This window comes from Lissotriton helveticus, chromosome 3_1 (genome assembly GCF_964261635.1).
Source record: "Lissotriton helveticus chromosome 3_1, aLisHel1.1, whole genome shotgun sequence".
NCBI lineage: Eukaryota > Metazoa > Chordata > Amphibia > Caudata > Salamandridae > Lissotriton > Lissotriton helveticus.
In genome coordinates, this window is record NC_136061.1 from 255,070,032 (window position 1) to 255,082,882 (window position 12,851).

The 12,851-nt window shown below is 38.5% G+C and overlaps 1 protein-coding gene across 5 annotated transcripts in view; it reads right to left on the reverse strand.

Annotated features, from left to right (window-relative positions):
• Positions 1 to 390: 390 nt before the first annotated feature.
• Positions 391 to 12,851, reverse strand: part of CUEDC1 (CUE domain containing 1) — a 1,101,926-nt gene continuing 1,089,465 nt past the window's right edge. For 3 of the 5 annotated variants that reach the window (XM_078679741.1, XM_078679742.1, XM_078679740.1), the window contains 2 exons: positions 9,229 to 9,335; positions 391 to 7,789 (listed from right to left, as the gene is read on the reverse strand). In XM_078679741.1, the coding sequence (XP_078535867.1) occupies positions 9,272 to 9,335 (64 nt within the window). In that variant the 3' untranslated portion in view covers positions 391 to 7,789; positions 9,229 to 9,271. The remainder of the gene's footprint in view (positions 7,790 to 9,228; positions 9,336 to 12,851) is intronic. The other 2 variants (XM_078679745.1, XM_078679744.1) reach the window with 1 other exon arrangement.

A 12,851-nucleotide genomic window follows, 5' to 3' on the forward strand; every position in this document is an offset into this window, starting at 1 on the left:
TACAGGGAAACAAAGGTCCACATAGGGGAGGCTGGGGGTGAGGGGGTTCGCGGTCCAAGAGGTAATTGATTGTAACACCTGCATGTAATTACAACTATACCTCTGTGATCTGTATTATATTTATTAATATGTGAACCGGTAATTACGTTATGCCTCACTGTCTAAAAAAGCCACATTTTTTGCCAATGATTGTACCATTTGAGGTGCACTGAATTGTTTATTAGAAAGATTAAAAAGATTCTACAAAATTAGATTAAGAAACAAAGCTTCTTTGTTTTATGTTCTAGAATGCGGTATCACTCTGGCTGGAAAAGTGGGCTGGTTAACTTCATTTAGATACTTTTCATAGTTTTCCTCTGAGCACTATATATCAAAATGAGACCAGACAGGAAGAGTACAACATGATTTTTACTTTGTGAATTACTATGAAAATTTCTTTAAGAAAAACATTGCTTATGGAAATAAATTCTACGACAGCAACACTCACAAAAGTACATTACAAATGTTAGTCCATGTTTTCCTGAAGTATCACAACCTTCACGTTTTACAATACATTTCTGCTGTCACACCCAATTAAGGAAAACAAACAAAAGCACACATTTTGTCTGCTGATAAATTGCAAACTTCAATAGTGCACCAAGGTAACATTGTCTTTGAGGAAGGCTTTGTTCTACTATAGCACTCATGTTATGGGCTTGAAAAAAACACTTTCAATGATTTGAATGATTTAATAGCTTCCTATATAAATGTCAATAATTCAGCAACGTAGAAGATATATCACACTTTATGTCTGAACATAAACAAATATTCTGCTGCCTGGTGGCAGGGTTTAATATGCAAGAATAGCACCTATTGACACACTGTGCTTCCTTTGAGTTGCTGCTCATGTGAATTGTACATTGAGTCCTGAGAAGGAGTAAGCATTTGCAACAAAACTATAGCCTATAACCTAGTTAGTGTTTCATCAGCATCAGCACCTTTGCTGCTAAAACACCTGTTTGGCTTTGGAATATCAATGCTTTCTAGCAAGTATTTGAAATTAAGTCATGTTCTTGGTCATCTGCAATATAAACACACAGCCTTTGAAACATTAACATTTTCAGTGGTATCAGTATTTGCAATTTGCATATGAAGAGGAACAGAGTCATTAGTTGTGCTTGGGCGTTACGAGAACAGCGATTATCTGCAAAGACTCGTCAATCCGACTATAATGGGCCACATCTGGAGAGTAAGAGCATACACTGGCATGCATGTTCGTCATCTGAATTATGCAGCAATTTTCAACACATGCAAATATTGGCTGTCCATTTAAATGTTGGTGGGAAAAGAGGCTACAAACAAGGTACCACACCACACAACTAAACACCCCAACTGGTAAATATTAGGCTATGTCCATAGGTTGGCAACTCATATCTGCAGTACATCTCATCTTTAGCCTTGTCGTTCATAACCCGTAGGTTTAATATAAAAAATGTCTTGCTGAAACTATTAAGTGATATGCAGCAGAACCTTTGACATAGACTATGTAAGTTAAAGGTACAATTATATATAAAACAACAGTTCCTCTGAGCTCAGTCCTCTAGTACGGCTATCGCAATGTAATATGTAAATCAAAGGGTCTATTACATGAGTCAGGCTTAAGCCTGCGACAGTGTACATCTAAGTAAATACATTTGTGCAAATTTGACTTTGGCCTTTGTGCTGGGAATTGCACACATGAAATGATCTTGAATCACAGCAGAAGCAGCTTTTTTTACTTTGAATTAAAAAAGGGCAAATGGGAGGCCGAAGGACCAACTTTATTTTAAGCATATTTGAAGTTTACGGTATCCTTTACACAATGTTCTTCATCTTGCATCAACGCTCCATACATCTTGTCTGTGATAGGGAAATCTTTTGTTGTAATCAGTACCACATATCTTATAATAAAGCCGAGGAAAAACTTAACATTCTTGATTTTCTACTTGTCATAACATTATCTTCAAGTTCTGCAGCAATTTTGTTCTTTGTCAATAAATGCAATGCCAGCTAATCAATTTCACTCAATCTGCATTCCCAGTTCATGGAAGAACTTTCACCTTTTGTTGATTTATTTTCGGATTACATACAGTTGAAAGTCAACAGTTAATGATATTAAGTCAAGAAAGAAATGCTGCCATGACCAGGATTCTGACAAAGTAAAAGGAGGAGTTCATGCACAAATGTACATGGTACATTTTATTCATATGCACCCTTTCGCTCAGCATCACAGAGGCAAATAAAAGGGAAACAAGGAAGAATATAGTCTAGCGAGTTCTGGCTCTCCATCATTTACATAATTATATTGGAGGTTTAGCTGCAGCTAGAAGGGCAGAAGGTGACCCTTCCAAAAGATACTGAAGTCCACTAAATTTTTTTGGGCCTTCCACTACCACTGTATCCCCAACATGTTTTTCTAATACTTCTTGTACAGCATATGCTCTAGAGGACAATAGGCTGGTTGTGCGGAAAATGGACCAAGAACAATATAATACTGGGATCATCAGGAAGGCTACTTTCCTCTCTCTTGCCCCATGCTGTACCACCTTCCGAACAACTTTGTAACAGTCAGCATAGATAGCTGTACTAAAAGAGACCAATTAAGGTAACTTTATTTTGAAAAAGGTTACAAAGCAGCTACTTAAATAAGAGAAGCTCTTTCTCTAGGAGAAGAATCTTGCTTTCAAAAATCATCAGCGGCTGTGCAAGTGGTTGTCCTGCAGAATGCCAAGATGGCAGCATGATTTTCATCTGACAGAAGCCAGCTTGCTTCGCAAACTTTGGAAGAACCGATAAACAATGGGCAGGATCTCACCAGCATCTCCCCTAGATGATGTTAACACACTGCAGACAATTGTTTCCTGCTACTGGTGCATTGCTTACATGTGAGAAATACGAAATAAGGTAGCTAGGGTTATGGGGGATAAAAAGAATCTGAAGATGACGACCAAAATAGGGAGCTTCCGGAGGAAGCACGTCGACATCACAGGAGGACACCAAATGGTGGTATGTGGACACCCACTAAGAAGAAGAAAAAAGGACAAATACAACAATTCCGGATCCAAGCACTTGATGGTAGAATAATGCCAATCCAGAAAAGATTCATGCTGCAAAAATGAGAGTTAGAAATACATTTCTAGGGAATAAGTGAAAGTAGTAAAAAGTAACACTGTCCCTGCCCCACCACCCCCGCCCTCCCAAAAAAGCATGAAGCAGATTAGCTAGGTGATGGTTCGCCAAACCGAAGAAAAACACCAGTTCTGGGTGTAGATAACTAACACAAGGCAAGTGGACAGGCGAGGCATGCAACGGGACATTTACATGCCTCCTGCTTTAGATTTTAACATGACAGCATCTCTAAGAATAAAGCATTTTTGCTGGTCTACAGACAGAGAATTTACCAACTAGCTGTGAAGCAGTTAAAATTGACTGCAAGAATACTAAGTAAGGCTTGTAATTTAAGGTTGGCTTGTTTCACTACAGACAAATAATTCTATTTATAAATAAGATAAACCTTTGCAAGAAAAGCCTACAATCAATCAGAAGCAGAGGCTGGCTTACTCAGAGGTAAGCACACATAAGGCATAGGATATTAACTTTACCTTGTGGACAGAAAATCAATAAAATCAATTTATTAAGCACTCCTAACATGCAATACTACAAGGAGGGCTCCTCCTAAATGCTTTCCAGCACTGATAAAAATGATGTTTATCTGAGATGAAGAATTGAGAGAGTGTGAAGGAGATATCCGTATCCACATGCTGAAAGGATTGCCTGTAAAAATATAACTTTCTGATATCATATGGACAATGACAGATGATCAAGAACAATGTGTAGATTGATAGGGCATTACAGCTTTAAAATACCCAAGCATGGGTTGTCTTTTTTGGCTAATGTGAGCATAATTTCTGTGACATGGTGTCAAACATGGTCATGTGTTTTTATTAGTGTGCTGCAACTCCTACAGACAATGTTTTGGGAACAATTTGTAAGTGAATGCTAGACATACTTTCTGCCTGCTGACATCAGATGTGAAAAATATACAAGTAGGCACTCTAATTCTGTTAATTGGCTGAACACGCCTCATTTAAAAGAAAATTCTTCAACTTCCTACTATCAACCAAATAAATTCTTAATAATGAAAGCATTAATAGGCTAACACTAAGTTATTACATTGCACTTAAAACCTACAAATATTTCCCAGTGGCGACCCATGGATATGTTTCTCAATGTATTTCATTATATTATATTATCATGAATCGAGGCCCTTTACACAACATTAGCCACATTGTTTACACAGGTCTACAATCCATTCTTAAGAAGCTATCTGGCCAAGAAATATGGCTCAACTCACAAAAATAGAGTTGTTTACATCTAAAGTTACTACAAAAGTAGACAGTTTCTGGAGGTCTTGTACTCTCATGAACAATACTATAGGCAACAAAGCAATACAATATAAAACAGAAAGGAATACTAGTGTTTACATTAAAACTTCTAGCCATGAAAAATTATTTCTTTCGAGATGAGCACTTTGCTTCAGAATACTACCCGAAAGAAACGTGTGGATTGAAGATTCGTGAAATCCTGTAATACTTTCCATTTGGTATGACTTGCATACCTTTTTGATTAAAACTAGTGAAGACAATTTTTTTGAATTTCCAATCTGCACAGGTTTTACATTTTGACCCTCGTTCCATTCTACTTCCAATTCATTGAACATGTTACAAAAGTCTATATTAAAACTCCTCCAGGAGTCATTTTATACTTTTTCTTTTAATTTCCCAAGTGGCATAATGTCTTCAGGATTGAAAGTTGGACACAATATAGAAAGCTCCTCCGCCTTATGAAAGCTGAAGTGAAATGGCTGTGAGAGGTCATTTGACAAAATCATGCTGAGTTAAACAGTTAGAGAACTGATGTACCATCTTGTGAGAGATGAAGATCCATATTGGTCTTTTGAACAATGAAGATAAACTTGGCACTTACTCCATAAGAATTCCAGAGATATGATTATAATGTTAAGAGAGGCAAGGGGCACACAGGATTATAAAGGCAAATTATATCTATGTGTTTACGGTTTTCATTCTTGTAGGTGGCTCAGTAAAATGCTATTGAACTCTTTCAAAACACCACCAAGGGGTAACTTATATTTTAGAAAGTAATAATTTAGTTATCTGACACATCATGATCATCATCATCCATATAATTAATAAATTGACATGCTTTTGAGATCATTCTGACGTTAAGATCAGTATCCCAGACTCAAAAGAACATAGTAGTGTTCGGGTTTGTTGCACATAAATGTCCTGTTAACCTACGCTCAGTCCAGCTAAGATAACAGTGAAATAAATAACTTCCTGCTGTCAGTAGCCATCTTTGTTAGCTCACTTCTTACATCACAATCGATATAGCAGTGTGTGAAGAAGAAACTAATGCACTGTCAAGGGGCAGCCTCACCACTTTCCCCCAGTGAATGAAGGGTTGCCTAACAAATCTGCGAGTACTTAACCTTTTCAGGTATCACTGCATTAATCGTCCTGTCAGATTGGCTAGCAGCCTTTTGTTAACAGAACATGGTGTCTTGTCTGAACAGCATCTATCCTTGTGGTTTGTAAAATAATCCCCAATTAGCGAGCACAAACTGTATTATAAGAGGTAGCAATAAATAAAATGCAAACACATCTTTACTGTTTTGCTACATGGTTATTGTCCTAGTCTTGTTCAAAATGTTAATGCACACTGCATTTAGTGGCAGATAACGAAATTACAAAAGCTCCGGAATCAAATAGCATGATGAGGGAAGTGGCATAGTTGTGGATACCCACTTAGTCCCACATGCTAAGTAAACATTATTACAACTTAATGACCAAATGAAGGCTCAAGCCACTCCAAGAACCAGAGCCATAAAGATAATCTTTTTGCAACTTGAAGTGAGCCTATTTATAAAATGTTTGCCTACTACCAATAACACGGAGTGATTCCTTTCAGTCTCCCCCATGAAATAGAGTGCTGTGCAGAAAAGAAAGGTGATGCAAGTCAAATTGAGTTGCATTGAGCAGTACTACGATGAACAAACCAACAACTAACTCACCATTAAGACCGCACCAAACAAAGTAACAATAGAATTAAACAGCACTTTTGCAAAAAATGTTCTAGCTTCTGCTTTTCTTTTTCACCTCTTGAAGAAGTCATACTGTTCACGACTCTGATTTTCAATTGGACTGAAGTTGCCATTGACCTATCTAACCAATCAATACTTCCATTCTACTCAAAAGGAGAACTATAAATACTACACTCTGTTTGAAAGATCTCTTTCTGGTGGTAGGGACCACCACCAACTTCAGGGATGCTATCTAAAAGAGGGCCAGACTGTCATCCCTATGTTTTTTGTCAGTGTACAACAAAGTAGCTAGGCAGCTTAAGCACCAATATGCATGTCCTTTTCCAGAGGAAAGTTACCATTCTTAGCTGCCCTTAAGAAGAGCACAGAAAATTAATTTAAGATAGCGACTAAGTGCAAGTACACCTATATTTTGTGTCATCAATGGTGCCAAGAAAGTCGGTGTAAAATTACATGTGTGTGCTTCAAAATAAGTAGGGGGTAGTCAAAAGTTCCTGTAAACCTATGTCAGACGTGGTTCTTGCACTAATTGCCACTAGCTATTCCCATTACAAGTTGATGCTGTACTGTAAGGAAGGTGTTTGGCATACTAGTTGAGTTTTCAAGATCGAGCTGAACAGAGTGATGACTGGAGAGCACCAGGTTGGCAAGCGAGGTAAAATTAAGAAGTTTGCTTAGGTTATTGCAAGGTCCAAACACCCAGTGTTTCACAATATGCCAAGAACACACAAATCTATCACCTTAAAAAACACAGGTAACCTGCCGCTCTGGAAGCAAAAAGGAGACATCTTGTGGCACAAATGCCGACCACATTTGCCACCTCGAACAATATTGCTAATTGGATATTGAAAGGCAATCTACCAGAGACTAAGGCAGAACTACCAGAGTGAGACTGATAAGTGCAGGATCACTCAGTGACTTTGGACACATGCTGTACCCGCAAATGTTTAGAAGAGAATTTTCCATGTATCACAAGGTGTAGAAATCAAATTGAGTAATAACTCTTTTCAGCATTTCAATGTGACGTACAATTTAGCTCCATGTTCAAAAACAAAGTGATTAAGCCTACAGTGTGTGTAATTTTGTAAGGTTTGCTTCTGCTGCTCGGATTTACACATCCGTTGATTATTTTTCATTTGAGATACTCGATTATATGATCATAATAAATAACATAACGTATTCTAAAGATAAATTTACAGTCACTTCATTAGATTGGTCTTTTTTTGTTGAAGGAATGTGGCCAGGTGCCCATTTACTGTTTATACAAAGATATGTTTTGGAACACTTTAGGATCAAGTTGTCATACTTATTTGTGCATGTGTTTCAGTAAAAAGAAAGTAAAACACACTTTAGCATGTTATAAATTGGTAGCGGATGATCAACATGGAAAAAGCAACATTATAATAAATGGGTATGGGATACATCCTTTTGAAAAAACAGTTAACCTGCAGATTGAAGAGATTATTGATTGAACATGGAAAATATGTTTTTGTCTTCATATATTGTGCCTCTGTAATTAATGGGATGAGTTCATGACTGCAGGACCGGTGGTCTACTTTCTTCCATGCTTGGATAACCTACTGATTCCACTTGTAAGGCATTCTGCTATGTCATCACAATTTGTGCACTGCTGATAATTTCACCTAAGATCTGCAAAATATTAACAGAAAAGTATTAACTTTTGTATCTTTAAGAAGAGAGTTGAAAGAAAACATACACTATATTAGCAACATAGCATTCCACGTTTACATTTTTTTAAGCATTGTATACATAGAGCAGTTTATCATCCAAAAGTAATTGAACATTTTACATCAAAATGTAAATACAACGTTATATAAAATCATCAACTAAATACAAGTAAAAGAGGGCATATAAAGGCAAGGAACAGAAAATGGAGTAAAAACTGGAATACAGTATTTGAGGATTAAATAAGAGAAGGGACAGCCAAGATAAAAAAAAAACAATGAAATCCAGAGACAGATGAATCCCAAGAGAGTATTGGACTTGAAGAACAAAGGACATTAGTCCTAAGGACTTGGTCTGGATATTTATACCTTTTAACCGCAGTGGCCTACACCTTAGTGATGGGGAAAATACGTTATTTACCTTTAACAGTTCTCCAGTGTTAGTATATTTCATAACATGATATATGCATGAAATATTCCCAGAAGTCTGAATTGAAATCCAAAGTACATAAATATCTTGCGGTTTTACTAAATCTAATACATCACCAGAAACTATTCTCTTTCATATTAGGCAATGAAGCTAAAGCTCTGCATTGAGACCAAGTCATTATAATAACACGAGTATCAAAAGACTGGATTTCATAATTGGTTATTCACTGCTCTGACATACAAGTAGTGAAAAGCAAGCCGTGTTTTCAATTCTTAAATAGTGTTTATGAGCTGTAGCTGGGCAAGCATAGGTATACTGGCTCTACCAGGGCCCATATTACTTGGTTATCACAGGGAAGAAGAGTGTGGACTTGGCCCTTCCACAGCAATAGTGTTGTAAAGAAACTCCTCTAGGAGTTATATGGATATGCAATTAGTGCATTTCTTTTGCCAATTCCCTTCATGTAATGCAAAAACGATTTATACGAATATGACATTTTTTTACTTCTTGAAATACAAGGTGCTCCTCCAAAGTGACGGCACAACAATATATACATGTGACTGATGGGACAATATATTCTTCTGAAAGACACTCATGTCGAAAACCACAATCAAAATTTAAAATCAGTACATATATTATAATGTTCATGTTTCGACCGCTTGACACAATTACTTAGGACAGGGTCATTATCAGGACAAAAGTAAGAACAGGAGACACCAAAGAGGTGCGGCAAAGAGACCCTCAACCATAGATGCTGCAAACACAATCTCGACCCCATTTCATTGTAAAACCTCAGCAACATGCATTAAAGTAGCAAGGGATTATGCCACCATTTCTCGCAGGCATGGCTGACACAGACTATCTATTAACACTTGTGCCCAGCCTGAAGGCAAAATGAATTGGCTGCGCAATAGGTGTCAGGACCCCCAACCATTCAGGGGAAATATCACCTGCATCAAAAAGGAAGTACTGACCATACTTAAGATGAGTTTCTGTTCACGTGACATGCCGGCCGGATCAGTCTCCTTCATCGCAGTTAAATGATGGTGACCTTGACCAAAGTAATAGTGGAGCACCTTGTCTTTTAAGAAATGTAAATAATATGTCCTTAGTATGAACGAGGAGTTTCTTTACAACACTACTGCCGCGTAAGTTCAAGGCGACACTCCCCATCCCCCACCCCCTGCCCCCATATGAACCACTTCTTTTAATAATAATTGTCCGACTCAGGAAGTAGCGAATTGGATGTGCATTAACCGTCTTAAATTAAATGGCAGTAATCTGGAAGTCGTACCTTTAGGCAATCAGACCCAACATTAGGGACCTCATTGCTGGCCAAAAGAGCTTGGTACCATCCGGACTACCAGGCAGGTGATTAGGGACGTGGGTTTCTGGCTGAATGACAACGGAGCAGCACATTTTCAATGTCGCTTCTTACTGCTTCGGTTTGCTATGATGCCTAAGAAAGATTCTTTGCCTCTTGCCCCAAGAGACTTAAAAGATGGTTGATCAAGCTCTTATTATCTCTAAACTAGACCATGTCAATGTACTATATTTATGCACCATTGAATGCAGGACAAAAGGTTTTAAATTAGGCAAAATACAGCTGCCTGTTTACCTTCCCATATTCCTGCAGCTTTTATGCATCTTAACATCTTCGTGCTCTACATTAGCTACCCATAGCTAAACACAAAGTATAAGGCATTACGCTATGCGTTTAAAGCAATGAATCAAACTGGTTCTACTTGCAATTGTGCTTTGATTCACTGCTGCAACCCCAAGCAAAAACTTTGTTCGGGTGCGGCCAAGTTTGGGACAATCCCTAGAGTAAGACTAGCAAGAGAAAGTGGATGGTCCTTTTTGGAGTGGGGGGAACCTAAGCTCTGGAACTCCCTGCCTCCCACCCTTTGCCTCTGTAACTCTTATGCTCTCTTTAAGAAACTGCTTAAGACCTGGCTCTTCTAGCAGGATCTCCTTTTGTTTTGATCCATCAGCAATGGGAAAACCCAATGGGGTAGCCATGCACTTTACCAATCATTTCACTTGAATTGTCTGGTTTGCACCACAGCACACTTTTAAACAGGTGCGCCAGGCACAAGCTGAAACAGTGCGCCCTATTACAATGAAGGGCAGCCCATTCAGTGGAATAGGTAGTGGGTGTTCAAAGGGACTCTGTGTTTCTCTGGTCAGGTGGAGAGGTTGGAATGAGTGACTGCCCTTGCCAGCAGGTTGACGTCTGGGGGGTCCAAGGAACCCTCTTTCTTCCTTCCAGAGGGCTGCCATCAGGGGAAACACTGACAGTGTTACCTTTTGTGGTGCACTTTCAGCGTGCCTCCTAATGGGCATGTTAGCCTCTGTGCACGTGTCTGCAATACAGAGTGGGTGCAGAAGTAAAGTGATTCCTTCATTGCATCGGGGCACACTCCTGTGCAGATGAGGGAACGCCCTCTGAAGATAGCACTGGCCCTGCATGTGCACTAGAGTATCAGTATTCTAGAAGGGGCCATTCATACATCTGTAAGCCCCTTATCTACTACCATAGTTCCCTGCCCCAGGGGTGCAAAAAGTAGACGCACAAGCCTGTTGCACCCTCTGTAATAGAGAGTCAGGTCTCCAGGAATATGCAAAAGGATCTGTCTCCCTGCCCTTGTCCTCTGCACATGCAGAAACAAAGGTGGATAAAAGTAAGCAATACTCTGGTGCCACCAACCACCCACCTCCCTTGCTTTCCCTGGGTCAGTGTGGATCTTTGGAAGGCAAGGCTGATTTCTCTCTGAGCTTATTTCATACACCCGATGATGTTAAAGTGCATGTTTTTCTCCTCGTTGAGAGCAGAGAGCATTGCCCTTTTTGAGTGTGAGGGGTAGGAAAGTCTCAGAGGGAGGTAGGAGAGGTTGGCAGAACACAAGATATGCTGCCCATATTTGTGGGAGACGTCAGTTAAAGTTGATTAGGATTGTCTGTAGGACACCAGTTAAAAAAATAACTTGAGGAAAAGGAGGAGAACAGACCTGAGGGAGGAGGCAGCTAAATAAATTTTAATATAAGGGGAAGCTATGGGTAGGTGGCGGAGTGTGAGGAAGACGATGTTGTGGATGTCCTCTGTAACTTCTCTTCCCCCCACACAACTTACAAAGGCCGGGAGGCGGTGAACAAAACATGAAACTAAAGAAGTCCATAAAAGGGCTCTTTTATAACTTTGCTCTTAAGATGTGATTCTGAAAACATTTTTTTTATAAACACTGTTATTGACACCTACTGATCTATAATTCTATGTAGTGTGCACGGTTGCAATTGGGATACATCTAGAAAACCACAATTTGAATCCTGGTTATGCACTACTAATGGTGGAAATGTTGTGTTATGTTTTCTATTGGTCTAGCATCAGAGCAGTAAAAAAAAAAAAGAAAAAAAAAAGCTTTTTTAGTGGTGGATGGATGGCCAATGATCTACCAGTTCCCCAAGACAAAGACAAGTCCTAAATCGCATAGCAAGCACTTAATCCTGAAATGCCAAGACTGGCTTAGAAAAGGAAACTATCCTAGTCCTATCATATGTTGTAAACCTGGCTGGATTTAGGAATTTAAGTTAGATTGAAAATTTGGAGCATATATGTATTAATGTAATTCTCTTTACAATCTGTTTATTTTTCAGGCTGGGATTTCACAAGAATTGCTGCTTACATATATTACATGAAAACAAAGGATGCAGGCCGATTACCAGCAAACATATGTCATCATAAATTGTTTGGATACAAAAGGACATCACATGACCAAAAAGTGCAGTCATGTGTCCAAAAGTGTCAAGATATGTCATATGTTAATAGATCCATCGAGAACACTACATGAAAAAAGGTGCCCCTAAGAGACTTTGTGGGTCTCGGAACAAGGTGGAAAAACAATTAAGAACAAGACTATTTCACAAGAGACCTGTAGTAGTACTTTATTGGCTAATATTAGCTCACATAGGCTGTCCACACATCATTTTAATACATTCAAACCAAATTCATAAATTTGCATAAGTTGCACTTATTTCTTTATTTTTTTGGGAAACCATTTATTTGTGCTTATTTTTGGCATAAAAACGTTTGATACATATACAAGGCTTTTCATCAATACAAAGTACACACTTTTACAGTACGATACATTTGCTTAGATTAGAAACTGTGCTTTCGTATGACAATTTAAAACATGTCTCTTAAGTCTGTTCCCCAACCAACAACTGCATTAATCCACTCTATCCTTACACGCAACAACGTACATTCACATAGAAATCTTATTCATAACCGTCCCAACCCAAAACATTTAAAAAATGACTACAAAAAAATGTTTTCCCCAAAATGTTAAGAAATTATTTCAACTAATACAAATTTATGAATTTGATTTGAATGTAATACAATTATATGTGGATAGCCTATGTGAGCTTATTTTAGCCAACAAAGAAGAAATACGGTTCTAGTGGGAATACTGGGATGCCGCCATGGTGTGTGGAAAACTGTGATATTATGCCACTTTGAGTATGTCCTTGGACGTGTAGTGCCTGATGTTTGAAGGACTGTCATACATGTATGATATCTGTAATGTTATAGGTCAGGTGA